Consider the following 15,352-nt stretch of genomic DNA (forward strand, 5'->3'; position numbering starts at 1 on the left):
TTTTTTCCAGTAAACACTCAATGCAAATAGGGGACTGGATTCTTATTCCTGCATTATGTACTAATGCTTTAAACTGCTGACTTTCAATGATGAGGCCTAAGGCAGAATGCATGAAAATGCACCACTGATGTAAATCACGTGTCATTTTGGGCACACCTCTATCTTTTTTCATATAGCAGCTCATATACTGGCATTGCATTTCAGCTAAAATGCTAGGCTAGGTGTTTCAGCCTAGAAGTACTCCGACTACAAGCTCTTATTATTACAGTATGACTCCTCCTTGAATAAGCACAATATACTCTGAGACCACACCTAACAATAAACCACCACTACATAATACTGGTCATCAATCATTTCTACCAAGAAATAAGAATTTATTTAAAACAAACAATCATTTTATTTAACAACTTATTTATTAACGCTGGAAAACATTGCAGTTTTATCCATTTCCTATTTAAAGGCAATTTACTCATAGTACCAGCAATTTTTAGCTGAAGTTTAAAGTGAGACTCTTAACCCCCCCCCAAAAAGACATAGTTTTAATGCCCTTGAAAGTGTACACATGCTTTTTCTTCGTTAGTTACTCACTGAAAAACCAAGAGCTGTTTAAGTTTTGTCTATTGTAGAAATAGTATAAATTTTATAAGCCTTAACTAAGTATCTCTGCCAATCTGGTTAGTTTTCTGCAACAAATACTCATGCCTGAGCATTGCTCTCGTGTGGACTGGCACATCAGCACACAGATAGGGTAAAAACCCATCAAAGGCAGTATTTTGAAGAAAACATCTTGTTTCTATGGAATTATGCACTTGTTAGGATGCACACTGCTGGCATCTGCTGGAGCTTTCTAAGAACCAAGTACACATAAGAAAGAACACTGATCATGCTGGTAACATCACTTATACTGCCTCAGTACATCAAACACTTTGTCCCTCTCATCCAGAAGGCTTGGACAATTAGGAAATTTTCAAGTAACAATAATGTAAAACTCCTGCTGGATTCTTGGTGAGGTAGTTTGGAGCTATTTAGTCCTCTACATTTTAGAGGACTTTAACTCACTTTCCTATAACGGCTCCTCTTTCAGGAAAGAGGAAAAGCAGTGCATATAAAGAGGAACTCTGTGTATTTTTCTGCTGCAGAATTTACTGATGCATGTTTACTGCATAAAAATAAAACTCCAGGCTCTTGGAAGATGTAAGCTACAGGAGACAACTGATTTTCATCTAAGAAACACTTAGGTATAAGAGGTTAGATGGGCTACTTTCGAAGAAAATTCCTTAAACTGTAACATAACTCTCTGAAGCAAATAGTGGGTGACACCACACTCAAAAGTCAATTTTGCCAGTTGCATTTTGTTGTTCTTCAATTTTCCAGTGCACGTCCACTGCTGCACTGCCTTCCTGTAGTCTGAAAGAAAGGAAATTCAACTTAGTATGCTCTCAAAAAGCAAAAGACAGTCAAAGTCACATCACTGAGTTGTTGCTGCATACAGTGAATATATTTTGGTTATTTCCAAATTGTCCTAAGAGTAAAAAATACATCAACAGCTGTATCTTCATTAATTCCAATATAGTCTAATAAGCACCTCTAAGTGACAAAACAAATCTAGTAAACTGATAAAGAAGGTCTTCATTTTCAAAGAGAGAAATTTTCACTTGCCAGAAGTAACTAATTTCCCACTTCCCAGAGAAGAGATACAGAGAATTAACAATAATATGGCATGTAAGTACAAAAAAAAAGTGACATTTTGACACCATCTGCATGATGATTTGATAAGACCTTTTAAAGTCACCCAGGATGATGCATATTAAAGATACCAAGCCATGTTAGCAAGACTTATGGTCTGGATGCACCAGTCTCAAACTTTAAAAACTGAACTCTACTAATTTTTTTGCAGGTGGAGGGAAGAGCTTACTTTCCAGACTTATTTCCTGACTCCACCTCAGTGCCCTATAACTGACATCAGTGCATTTTCCATGAAAAAAGGCACCCAATAGTTCAGTGTCACTTCCAGAAGGATTTGTGATTTGAATACTTGAACAGCCACATCAAGAGCACCACAAAGATGAGAAATTAACACTTGTTTGTTGAAAATTTTTTAACAGTAACAGCAAAATAGAAGGCTGGTGAGTTAGCAGGTTTTATTTAACTATGTACTTTATCCAACTCAAAGCAAAAACTACAGATGGTGCTTCTGTATTTCACACAATCACAGAACCATCTAGGCTGGAGAAGACCTTCAAGATCATTTAGTCCAGCCATCAACCTGATTTACTGGGTCCTGTCACTGTATCACACCCCTTATTGATCTGAAATAAAATCCAGTACCCCGAGACTAAGGAGGAATTTGTCAGGAATAAGTACAAAGTATTAATGGCCTATTTTGACAGAAGTACTGCGCAGAGAAAAAACTGTAAGCAAACTAAAATTATAAGATCACACAGTACGCAGTAATCTCCTTTATACAAGACAGGTCTTACCTACAATCAAACATGATTAGTCAGATGAACCACAGTATCAACTGCAGCATTTTCTTTTCACCTTTTTAAAAGCTGGACCACAAAAGTACTTTAAAGTAACAGCAAAATATTTTTTAGTATGTATTAAGTACTTGGAAAATGAATTTAAAAGTTACAGTAAAAAAATTCTGGCAAATCTTCTCAAAACAAACAAACAAACAAACAAAAACCCAACCCAATTTGTACATACCCATCAGTCTATACTTTTTTTTTTTTTTAAACTGGCAATGAACACAGTAAGGGTGGTGTGGGTTTTTTTTTTAATGACGATTCTTCAGAGAAAAAGTTTTCCAGAGCACTGTTAGCAGCACAGCAACTACTTCCCTCTTTTGCTGATAAGTATCAGAGAAACACAACAGTTGCTATTACACATGAGATCTGAACAGTATCTACTTGTTCTGCCACTCGCAGAAGTTTAATTCTAATGTGGTAGACTTTCAAGTCACAAAACACAACTGACCTACAAAGTCTTAAGCTTCTTTTGACACAAATGGAAAGTATGCAATTTAATCCAAGGACTCTTGCTGTTATTCCAATCCAGATGTTTTCGTCTTATTTTATGAAGACTCCTACACTAAGTATGGTGCACCCATACATAAATGCACTTTATGGTGCATCTGTAACCATATTTTATGATCAGTGGTTCCCAAATGGACCATTTCTTTTAGGGGGAAGTCACTCACTGAAATTTCTAACTTGACAATTAAAAACCCTGCTTAGATCTGCTCCTCCAAAATTTGCTTTCAGAGATGAAAGGATTACTTAGCCACCAAGGATGTCCACCCCAATACAGATCCATCAAAAATCTTCCATACAGCTACTACAAAAACACAGCAGTTACCTCATCTATCAGTACAGGCATCATTCATCTCTGCCACCAAACCAGATGAAGCTGCTTTACTTCAGATGCATCTTCCAGAAGTTATCATCCTGTAATCAAAATAAAGCAAGCTGAGAAAAATACATTGTACAGCACGAGTCAATCTCCCCACTTCCCAGTGCTTCCCCCCATTTCAAGAGTCACAAGTTTGGGTTTGCAGATTAGTCTGTTTCAAGTTTTACTACTTCTCTTCTAAGTGGTGGAGGATTCACTGGTTTGGAATGGACTGGAATGACTTAGTGATTGGTTGCATGGCTTATGGATTCTCATTCCTTTTCAATGGTGCACTGCCATGTAAAATCCATAAGTTGAACGACAAAACATACTGAGGACTAAACAGAAGTAAAAAGCTTTGGTTTTGCTTTTAGTTGGAGGTCTTCACGCATACTATGTTCAAGAGCATCATTTGAACTTCATGGCTTTACCTGAGTCATAACTTGTCACAGGTTCTGCCACATGTACCAGGTATCCCTGTAACGCTGCGTCAAAACTGAACAGTCAGGCATCCAACTAAATGTCAAGTTTGCAATGGCTTGCTTCAAACTCCCAATAGCTGAGATGGTATCTGTCAATCTAAACCAATTCCTGACTTCACAAGTCTTTTAATTTTCTTAAAATAACAGTACAGGCAGTCTGTTTGAGCGTCTTCACTGAAAGAAACTGGGCACAAAATACCCCCTCCCAACCCTACTTCACAGTATTCTGTCTAAAGCGAGCTGCATTCTTATCTTTAGTTTCAAAACTGGTGCCATAAACGCTTTCATCCAAGAAGAAATGTTGAATTTTGAGAACTTCTAATGTATTGAAGTATTTCATTTCCTTACTTTTTTAAATCTAGACAGCACTTCCATTGCCATGACGTGCAGCTTGTTTTACCGTACTAGAGCAAGAAACTTGGTTCAATTTTGACTTAGACTGAAAAACTAGTTTGCTTTGCTTACCATCTTTGCTGTTTCACAGGCATTTGCTGCTTTAAATCAGCTGTGGAATGCTGAAAGTTTCACTTGTTTTTAGGAAGCCATAAGCCTTTGAGAAGTTGGAGAGAAAGACTTCTTTGCTTATCTTATTTTCTCCTTTGGAATCAAAGATGTTCCTTTAAAAGTGAAACACTACAGAGTTGCAAAAATTTGAAACAGTATGAGTAAGCATGGCTTTGTAGCTTCTTTGATGAATTGGTCAAACTTTTTTATTTTTTTTTTAATTTTTTTTTAACAGTATACTGTAGCTGACTTACATGTACATGGTTCATTTGATGGGGAGAACTTTTTAAACTCCCCACAAAACAGGAGGAAGGCAAAAAAAATAGTATTATCCACATGTTTTTTCAGGTGGATTGACTTTTTTTTTAAACACAAGGATCTGAAGGCATTTTCTACTAGGAACACTGACTTCAGGGAACACTGACTTGGAATTCTAGACAAAAATGAACTTTCCTGTGGAACATCCCCACCACCCTCCACATCACAAACAATACTTTAAGAGTGAGATGCTGAATACGTAGAATAATCCAGCTCCACATTAGATAGTTGGATGTCGTGTGGAAGATCTTAAGAACTGCTCATTCCGTTCACGAGGAAAGTCAGATGGGAAGTGTGGCATTTCAGGGAAACTTTACTTTTGGAAATTACAACACTAGTACACAGCTCAAATTTTATACATTTAACATCTGCCTTTCGAAAGAAATGTTAACAATTTTGAAATGAAATTAAACACTGGTTTTACTTTTCTTCACAAAAGCATAAAAGTCATGGAGGGGAAAACTTAACAGGCAACAATAAAAAAAGGTAAAAACAACTTTTCCTTTTAGTAGTCCTCTGGTAGTAAAGATAGAACTTCCACTTTTTTTAATCTGTTTGAGAAGTAATGTCTTGGTCCAAAAAAGTTAAGAGTGTTTTTAGTATCTGCTTCTGCCTCCACCTCTGTCAGATCTGCTTCCGCCACGGCCACCACCTCTGGGTGCTCCGCGGCTTGAACTACTGTATGAATCACGAGGAGGTGGATAGCCCCTTTCCATGGATGGGGGAAGACCCCTGTCTTGTCTTCCAACACGATCACGGCCACTTGAGTAGACATCACTTCTGCTGCTTGAGTAACTTTCTCGGCTTCCATATCCATCACGTGTGCTGCCGTAATCATCATATCGACTGCTTCCACCATAAGATGGCGGGGGCCCTCGTGCAGGTGGAGCACTACGTGAGTTACCTGCAGGGTCAATGGTCAGGTAATATGGCAACACCATAAGTTATATAAACAATTTCAATCTGAATTTACAGAATTGCTGTATTAAATGTTTACTTTTACTCTTTTGTATGCATTGAGATGTTCTTTATATAATCTGCCACGTTAATGGTATTTTAAGTGGGAATTGCATATCAGGCAGTGAGTGGATTTAATAGACTTTGAAGGAATGAAGACGGTGGTGTTTATTCAGGCAGGCTCTCTACTGGGCATTCCAGAACAGCTTGTTATTTTAGAGAAGAAACTCATTTTCCAGAGATAGCTGTAATTCTGAACCGTAGACTTTGCTTCTTTAACTTATAGCTTAACAATAGGATCAAATGATAACCAACAACTGCACTTTCACTGTAGGGGAAAAAAAATGCACCACTTCCCCCTAAAACATGATCAACCTAGTAGAAGTCAGACTTCATGAGACCCGTACAAATTACTGCATGATCTTCAAAATGGATTCTTACCATAACTCTCATATGAATCTCTGTAGGAACCTCCACTTGGATGATCTGAGTAGTCTCTGTCACGTCCACCACCGTATCCATCACGATCGCTGTAAGAGGAAAGACTACTGAGACTTAGTATAAATCAGTCAGACCACAGCAGAAGCAAGAAGACATGGACAAAAATCCAGTAGTAGATACCTATAGCCCCTGGAAGGGTATTCATCACGTGAACTGGAATGACCATAATCGCGATACGCATAGTCACGTGGAGGTGGCGCGTAGTCCCGTGTGTCCCTGGAACTGGGGTAATCTCTGCTCGAGTAACTACAACAAACAAGATTTGGGTTATGTCACAGTAATCAGAGAACAAAATCCTCTGAAAAATGAAAATATTGAGCCAATTTAAATCATTAAGAAAATTTACCCATCTTTAGTGCTATAGCCATCATCTCTTGGAGACATGTAGACATCTCTTCGTGATGGCATTGGTTCTCTGCGTGGAGGACCACCATAACTGTCTCTTCCACGTGACACAGGAGCTTAAATAGAAGTTGTATAATATTGTTAGCACTTAACCACACAGAAGACGCAAAGCAATTACAACTGAACAGTTCACACAGACTTAGAAGCATCACCCGCAGCCTGCATCCACAATACTTTTCCGCTTACGAAGTCTTAAAGCAGCATTAAAAGGAACACAACAAATCACACCAGTTGTACCAAACAGCTGAGAATGATGAGAACTGATAAATATAGATGATCAACTAGCCTGCAGTACATTTAACTTCAAAAAGAAATCAATGCTTTTCCTAAGTTTCTGATGAGTAAAGTACTACAAGACAGCTGACTAGACAAAACAAATTTATCAAGTTCTTACCTCTTCCTCCCATGCTGCTGCTACGCACTGGTCCCGAAGGTGCAGATCTTTTAGGGGGAGGGCCTCCACTTCGTGGAGGTGGACCTCTCTTCATGGGAAGCGGCCCTCGAGAAGACCCTAGAAGATAAGCCACGTACCAACTTGTTACTTCTGTAACACTTACCTGTATGCCCCTAAAGTCTCAACTTCAGTAATCTAACTGATGTTACCACTACTGTGTAGATCAACAGTAAACCTCTAACACAAGACCCTAAAAATACCTCTCTCTTGTTTTTTTTTTTCAGTCACTACTAGATGCTACTGACAGAATTGAGAGCATGCCAGATAAACTTTTCCACAGCTTAAATTCCTGTTAAGAACTGTCTTATAGAAGTGATCTAAAAGCCACAGTGTGTGCTGCAAAGGACAAAGAAAACTCTTTCCTGTCATCAGTCTCAGGTTAAATGCTTGAGTTACTGTCCTCAGAAGACAAAAGCCACCTGGGAAGATTCACTAAAGAAGATCCTACATAAAGAGGGAACAGAGATACCGTAGGACCTACTACATAGACTTTCCAAGAATAGAGTTTTCACTATTTTCAGTTTTTTTTTTTCCCCTGCACTACAGCTTTTACTGTTATAAAACACGTGCTGCTTTAAGTGACTGTTTTAGTACTCAAAAGTTGCTGAATAAGTAGGTATCTCTAAGTTAAAATACATCCAGTATTGAGCAGTGTACTATCCTTCCATTTCAGAGAGCTTCAACTTAAAACAGCGTCATGAGCAATGTTTAGCTTTCCTAACTGTCATTGTGACCCCAAAGGATCAATCGTTTAAACAGCTACAGTTTAGTGAGTTTAGACCTCTTGCTAGTAAGAACAGAAAGCACTTCCCTTACCCTGGTGGAAGAGAATCACTTTTTCACCTTGAATACAAGAAAGCTTCCTTTCTCACGTGCAGGGCAGGAGTTTTGATTCTTTCATAGCCAAAAGTCAAGTAGAGTGTTAGATGTAGAAGGGAATCTTCACATTTGAAAGCCTTTTTCTTAAGGTGTACTTGCCTAATCAAAAATTTGACTCAACTGCCGAGATTATATTTCATGATATTAATAATGAACAAGGAGTGCACTATTCAGCTGTTTGACTTTTTCCAGTAGGATTACTGTCATCTTCCAATGGGATTGTCTTGTATGTTGTCCAAGTATATAATGAGATAGGTAAATACATACCCAAGTGACTCCCTCTTGAAGGTGGTCCTCTCGCGCCACTTCCGCCTCTTCCACCTCTAAGGCCCCTGGGAGGACCTCTGCTTCGTGGAGGGGGTGGTGGCCCACGCCTACCACCACTTTCAAAGGATGGCTTGGTTGCTTGTTCCACTTTAATTGCCTTCCCATCTAATGACTAAAGAAGAAGCTGCTTTACTTATTGCTCAGTCATGTTTGTATTTCTTAAATTAAGCCCTTCTTGCTTCACTATTATAGGGCTTCCATTTTATAATGTTAGAGCAACTCTAGAACAGATTCAGTCTTCAGTATTAGTCCCCACGTACTCAGCAGCATGTTGGGCCTAATTTCTAGAGTACTTCATTCTCGTGGTATTGATGAAAAACCCAGAGCAGCATCAGAAAGCACTTTCAGTCAAAATAAAAGTGTCCAATGACTACGGCAGCCCCATGTCATTTATTGCGTAAATGAAATATGATTTATGAGCTCCAATTTACTTCCAATTGCCACGGACTTTTGCACCAAACTGACTGCACCAGTAGTTACAGGATTAAGCTGAAGATATCTTAGCTTCAGTTGGGGTTTCTGGCAATGGGGAGGCCGTTTTAAGTACATTTTCTTGATGTCCTGATTAAACGGTGATCACTGAAGTATTTAGAAGTAATTTCTGCATCTACAAAGCAGACTGAGTATGGCAATTCAGCCCTTTCCTACCGTTTCAACGTGAGTTTTCAAAAAAAGAGGTGACTGACAATTTACTCAATTACTTGCTTTTCCAGAGTGAACTTTTTTTTTCGTAAGTGGATGCTTTTTCTGGAGCATAGACCTGCAGTAACAGGAATTCTGCAGCCAGCTATTATGCCTCAAATATGAACATGCGTTAAGACATACTGAGTAACTCAGCAAGTGTATCCATCACATCCTCTTTCAGACAACACACATTTGTTCAGGAGAATAGAGCCAAGATAGAGCTCTACTGAAATTAGTTTACTGCACATCTTTATCAGCAAATGCAGCTTGACTTTTTGTAAGCTAAATATTTGTAACAACTAATGAATAAGGCAGTGTTGTTAATTGCACATTATTGCAATAGAAGAAGAATTCCTGGTAAGTGTCTCTGCACCGCTAGTGATTGTTTATGGAGGTAAAACTGAATCTTCTTCCTTCTCCAATGAAATCTGCCCCTTTCTGACATCATCCACTCTAGCAGCGGACATATTCCACCACTATACACATCTGTAGTTTGAAAAACTGAAAGTGTACATCCAAAGGTTTGACTTAATCCATCTTGAGAAAAAAAAGATTAGCAACATAACATCGGTCCTGGTTTTGACTTAGTTTATGTAGTTTCTCAGACATTTGGTATGACAAGCTCAGAACATTTCAGGAGCACGCATTAACACTGCTAATCACTGGAACCTAGCAGTTCATACCTAGTTCATAACTAGTTCTGCTATCTCTCATATCCCAGACATCTTTCTCCCAATGGGAAAGGTAGGCTTAAAGCCCGAAGTTTTGCTACCATGACTGCAGGTGCCGTTTTATGGCAGATTACTAACAATTTGTTTGGATTTTTGAACCCAATTATCATCCGTTCTCACTAGCAGGGGTTCTGAACACCTGGATGTCAAGTCCAACTTGATGGTTTTTTTTTATCTCCTTGTTTGTTTAAACACTGAAGGTAGGTTTTCCTAATGATTTCTATTCCTTATTTTCTTCTGCCTTGCACCTACGCACATTACTGAGGCAAAACATAGTTTCTTTTAAAACTGCTTTCAAGCAGTCTAATTTGCATCTCATGTCAAAGAAAATCTTTGTTTTTGCTGCTGTTAACCAGAAGGTACTTGTTTTAAAATACAATAAAATTAGAATAGGAAAACCATCTTCTTTTATAGGTTTTTCAGTCAAATGAAAAGAACTCATCTTACTGATGAGACAGAACTCAGACAAGTCATCTCAGAGCAAGAAATTTTCAATGGGTCCAAAACACCAGCTGTCAAAACAGGCACTCATCAACTGGTGTTTATAATTTTGACTCCAAGTGTTACAATAGCATTTTTAATATGAAAGGGACATTATTTTGTGGCATTACCTTGCTGGTAAAAATAAAGTCTATCTATCTATATATATATATACATACACACTCACTTAAGGATAGTAGCAGATTTGCAACCACAATTTAAAAAACTCCTGCACGTGCAATGAACAATCTATACAGTTTTGAAATGTGCCCAAAGAATGTCAAGCAATTAGAGAACTGTAAACTGTTCCACGTTGCAAAACAGAAGTTAAACTAGATGCACTTGGAAAGTTTGAGTAGCTGTAATTCAAATATTCCAAAGAAACTTGCATGAACCAGCAGCCTAACACCACGCTGGTGTTTCCCCTCTGATGGACCATTTTACTGTTGATGCTGCTGCAATTCCATCACCATTTCTGTGTGCTTCTTGAGAACACACCATGATCACTTTTCTTCATCAAATACAGAAAGAACTGAAGATCATTTCCTATCAAGCCAAGCTTTTCTGTGTAACACTTCTTCACAAAAAGATTTGTAAATAAATTTGTTCATTAGAGGACGACAATCTTCCGTAGTGGACAGCAGTATTCACTTCCAACCTCTTAACATGCTCCAACTGGCTTGACAAGTCTTCAACTGGAAGAATGGAATTTTATCTTTGGCTTGACCCAGATGTTTCCTCTAAAGTCACATTCTCTTTAATTACAGGTTTTTGTACGTAGTACTTCAAATATGAAGAACAGAACAGCTTAACAGTTAGAAAGTTCGCTACAGACTTGGGAGTATTCCCTTGTACTCAGACAAGAATGTGAATATTATGACACAAGGACGATGACTTTGCTACCTTGCAATTAAGATTATTATTATTATTATTATTTTTTTTTTTTAAGAATTTGCTGTAAAATGCTTTAACATTTCCATTGTGCCATTCAGGCTGTAACTGATCCAGTTTCGCAGAGAAAGTAATTGAACTTGAGAAATTTCCCTTCCCCCAAAACCATTATCTCCTGACCTCCTTCCTCAGGACTAAAATTTTCAACGAGCAAGCTGAGACTCATTTATGCCTGTTCCATTTCAGAATGAAATATTTAACCCCATTTCTTCCCCCAACTCCAGCAACTGAAGATATGTTCTTATGTTCTTGCAGAATTCAACCAATTCGAGCTCTTCTGCTGGCTGCAGCTTTGAATTTCTTTGGAATGACAGAATGAGATACACACTGCCCATACATCACCTGTTTTGCCTTGGCTAGGCAGGTCAAGTTTCTCATTACAGACTGCTTGAGCTCGTCTGTGCGGTGCTTCTGCTGTTGCCTCCTTTGAAATGCCTGGATTTTTCATGAGCACTCCATCACTTCCAAACAGTCAGAAGAACTCCCATTTTGGACAGACTAGAATGAATTCCTCCCACAGGATGCCTCAAGCATCACTTCTCTTCAGGCACAGAATGCAGTCTTTTTGAAGTACTGGCATCACTTGTTGTCCAGAAGGCTTTCCCATGAAGTACTGTCTCACAACCATCTTTCACATCCACAACTAAGCCAAGCTAGATAGGTATAGTATTGGAACTATACACAGCTATGCTTGCAGGTTTACACTGAAGGCTATTCTTGCCCAAATCTTGAGTGAGGATGTTGTTTTCAAACACTGCTGTTCAAATTTCAAAGACGACAAAAGTACATTTAGATTTGCAGTTCTGAAGACAGAAGCCATGACAATGATCACCCACAAGTCAGTACACTTCCTAGTTCTCAAGTGATCCAGATGGTGCATTCCAAAATACAGGCAAACTCATTAGCTAAATGCCATTTAATGCTTCTTTACTGAACATTACTTTCATGAATGTTTCCATCGTGAATATATATACACAACATTTAAAGATCTAGAACAGCTGATTTATTTTCTGAGTTTTCATTTATTTTCATTTAAATGCTGCACTCCACGAACAATTCTTAGGATTAGGGACTGAACTCCTTTCAGTCCTACAATTCGTTGTTGGTGTTCAAAGTTACTGTATGTGAAGATTCAATTTAATTAACTCAGAGGAAATCAGGATTTTGAAACTGCAGTAAACAGGTCTTCAGAACTGTAGCAAGCTACACAACGGAGATAGATTCATTAACAGGTGCACCTTTAAGGATGTTTGGACTGGTATAGAAAGAACATCTGATTTGTCACTCTCCACACTAAGAAAATGACTAGCTTAAAGAAGAAGCAAGTCTCTGTGCAAAGTTACACTAGTCATCATCAGATTGTCCTCAAGAACTCAGAAACTAAGCAGCACACACAGCAGAAAGTCTGCTTTAACACAAAACAAGGAATAACTAAGTTTAGTTATAAGCATCATCTGTGAACACTACAAACTCATTTTCTTACTCCTTAAGTGCAAATATTCACTTTGCTTTACTTATGGACTATACTGAATTGAAAGAAAACAGTCATTATTTCACACTAACAACTATCAAAAGCTCAAGTGCTATTCAACCATTCTTAACAGAGGCTTTCTTAACCTTAGAAGAGATGCTGTTAGCAGAAAGCCCAATTCAGCATGATCTTTACAACTGAACTCTTCTGACTGCACATGACAGACAAGAGTCTGAAATTCAAGTCAACATGACAGGTTACACCATCTAAAGAGAGCATTTCTTTGAACTGTTGTTGATCACTAACTCGCAAACTGACATTCAGCTTTTCAAATACGCCAAAGCAAAATCAGATCACAATAACCTACATTCCTCCAACAAGCTCTCCTGATGTGAACCTCAAATTTTGCTCCAAATTCAGATTTGTTTTCCTTTTTTGAAGGCATAGTATTTATTAGTACATATTTTCTTTAAGCTGTGTAGTTCTGTTGCAGGGTATGAACAAATTCAATTGCTGGTTAACTGCAAAACAGTTTCACTGTAATTGGCAAGAAACGCCACATATATAAGGATACCTACAAATCAACAATGTATCAACACACCACAGTGTAGGCAAATCACATCAAACCCATATTAGGGGAAACATTCACAGTTTTCAGGCAAGTCACTTCTGTAAAACATGACTTATGCAGTACTATGTTCAAATACAGTAAATACAAAATGATTAGAGGAGGCATGCAAGAATGAAAAGCTGTCTACTAGAAAGCTCTCCATCACCAATTAAAAAACAGATAACCAATGAGCCAGGCTTCACTTTCTACTGTCAAATCCAGAGTCACAGGAAAGTGATTCCAGCCTCATGGAGACAATAGCAATAAAGACACCCTGACAAATTTAACTGTGTGACTTGTCTCCAGAATCTTCTAGTCCATTATCATTCCAAGTCTTATTATGAGTTAAATTAACTCCATGGAATGGTATTTTTGCTTAGCACTAACAGCAAAGATGATCTCAATTCCTACCTTTCCATTCATGTCTCTGGCAGCATCTTTGGCATCTGCTGGACTCTCAAACGTTACAAAAGCAAACCCTCTTGACTTGTTGGTTTCACGATCTTTCATCAGGAGGACTGCAGTGGAAATAAAACCACGTTACCCTCTTCTGCAATTAAGCAACAAAGCTTAACCTTTATTTACCCTTTAAGCTCAGAACTTCTTAGAGAACATGATCATTTCATAAGATCAACATTATAAGAGTCATCATAGCTGTCTTCTGCTGTTTTAACCAAGATGGCAAAAGTATTCTTTATTTTTTACCTTCCACAATGCGTCCATATTTGCCAAATACAGCCTCAAGGGCTTTCTCGTTTGTCTCTGTGTTCAGGCCTCCGATGAACAGTTTCCCAGGACGATCTGCTTCAACCATTTTGATGATACAAGAGACCTAAGAAAGCATACAGTCGTCATTAACAAAACATAGACTACAGCAGATTGCCACACAATAGCATGGAATATTCTCTCTTCCTCAAATTCAAGCCAGTTCTCTTTGAACAAGATGCCAAAGAGATGTTAAGCACAAAGGGAAAGAGAATAACTACAAGGTTGAAGCAGTTATTTCCAGCAGAAAGAGTCAACTCCAGAAAACAAAGCAGGGCTCTGATGAGAACAGTTCTATAATAGACAATGATGGACACTGAAAAGCTAAGCTTACTGCCTTTTTTGCCCTCGGTCATCTTAGCATTCAATCTCTCATACTCCTGTCACAGATTTTTTTTTTTCTATGAATACAACTAACTTTAAGATAAAACCAAAACGTTAAGTTTAAAGTCAGGTGTGCCAACATTTAAAATTAACCCTAATCTTTTACGGTATTTTAAGTACATCCACACTAAGTCAAAGCCGAGGCCTACACAACACGACAGCCTGAACGGATACCAGCCCAACACGGCTAAGAGGAGCGGCACAAGAAGAGCCGGAGACAAAAGGGCTCTCGGAGTGTCTGGCGTTCCGCCCAGCCCCACGGACCGCCGTTACCGCACGCCCTCAGGCCAGTGGCGGGAAAGCCCGGCGCACGGCTCGCTCGCACACAGGCACAAAGGGCCCCACAAGGCGCCGCCAGCGGCCGGGCCGCCCCAATCGCGCGGGCAGACGAGCGGTGGCCGCCCCGCTCCGAGCCTCGCCAGCGGCGCGCCTGGGCCGGGAAGAGAGAGAAGAACAAGGAGGGGGCGCCGGACCCTCCGCGTTTTCCACACATCTCCACAAAATGGCGGCCACCTCTAGCAGGGCCCTCTTTCCCTCCCGGCGCCAGACAAACGTCTCAGCGCTGAGCGGACCGCGCGCCTCAAGCCTCGCTCCGGGCACTCTGCTCGGGCCCCAAGGCGCGCCCGCAGCCGGCCTCCCTTTGTCCTCCTCGAGGAAGTGGAGCCCACGCGATGGGACCGCGCCGAGAAACCCCCGCACCTAAAATGGCGGCCAAGCGATTCTCGCGCCAGGGACCCTGCGCCCCGTCAAGCCGTGCTGCGCCCCGCACGTGGGCCGGCGGGCAGGGAGGGAAGGCGGCAGGCCGGGCTCCACCGCACCTCGCCCCACGTCTGCAGCGACGGGCAGAGCGCAGCTCCTCTCCGCAGGCAGAGCCTTTCATCGCACTGCTGCTTCCCACATCCAACCCTCACTTCGCGGGTCCCCATTTCCCCCTCCCCGCAGATCCCGGGCCTGCTCGGCTCGCCTCGCAGCACTCACCTCCGCTCCCACCCTGCCGCAACTGCGCAATGGGAGCGAACAAAGGAGCTGAGGCCCTTTATAGCGCTGACGTCACCG

The 15,352-nt window shown here is 40.1% G+C and overlaps 1 protein-coding gene and 1 non-coding gene across 3 annotated transcripts; both read right to left on the bottom strand.

The window, feature by feature from the left end:
- Positions 1–4,737: 4,737 nt before the first annotated feature.
- Positions 4,738–15,346, bottom strand: RBMX (RNA binding motif protein X-linked). Of its 2 annotated transcripts, none has more exons than XM_031554650.1 (9): positions 15,275–15,346; positions 13,853–13,979; positions 13,559–13,665; positions 8,161–8,332; positions 6,955–7,071; positions 6,502–6,616; positions 6,276–6,401; positions 6,096–6,184; positions 4,738–5,601 (listed from the first exon to the last, which is right to left on the bottom strand). In XM_031554650.1, exons 2-9 carry the CDS (start codon positions 13,959–13,961, stop codon positions 5,294–5,296), a joined length of 1,143 nt encoding a protein of 380 aa, XP_031410510.1. In that variant the 5' UTR covers positions 13,962–13,979; positions 15,275–15,346; the 3' UTR covers positions 4,738–5,293. The 2 variants fall into 2 exon arrangements, with proteins under 2 accessions (XP_031410510.1, XP_031410509.1); XM_031554649.1 differs by having other exon boundaries at positions 6,096–6,199.
- LOC116216954 lies at positions 13,738–13,802 on the bottom strand. Its single transcript, XR_004160700.1, has one exon. It is a non-coding gene; the product is annotated as a small nucleolar RNA SNORD61 (small nucleolar RNA).
- Positions 15,347–15,352: the final 6 nt, after the last annotated feature.

This window comes from Meleagris gallopavo, chromosome 9 (assembly GCF_000146605.3).
Source record: "Meleagris gallopavo isolate NT-WF06-2002-E0010 breed Aviagen turkey brand Nicholas breeding stock chromosome 9, Turkey_5.1, whole genome shotgun sequence".
NCBI lineage: Eukaryota > Metazoa > Chordata > Aves > Galliformes > Phasianidae > Meleagris > Meleagris gallopavo.

Bases quoted from the DNA above. Each gene is read 5' to 3' on its own strand.
- RBMX (XM_031554649.1), bottom strand. From the start codon at position 13,961: ATGGTTGAAGCAGATCGTCCTGGGAAACTGTTCATCGGAGGCCTGAAC. The intron at 8,333-13,558 runs GTAGGAATTGAG...CTTCTTCTTTAG, and splicing joins CCAGAGACATGAATGGAAAG to TCATTAGATGGGAAGGCAAT. The intron at 7,072-8,160 runs GTATGTATTTAC...CTTATCTTCTAG, and splicing joins TTCAAGAGGGAGTCACTTGG to GGTCTTCTCGAGGGCCGCTT.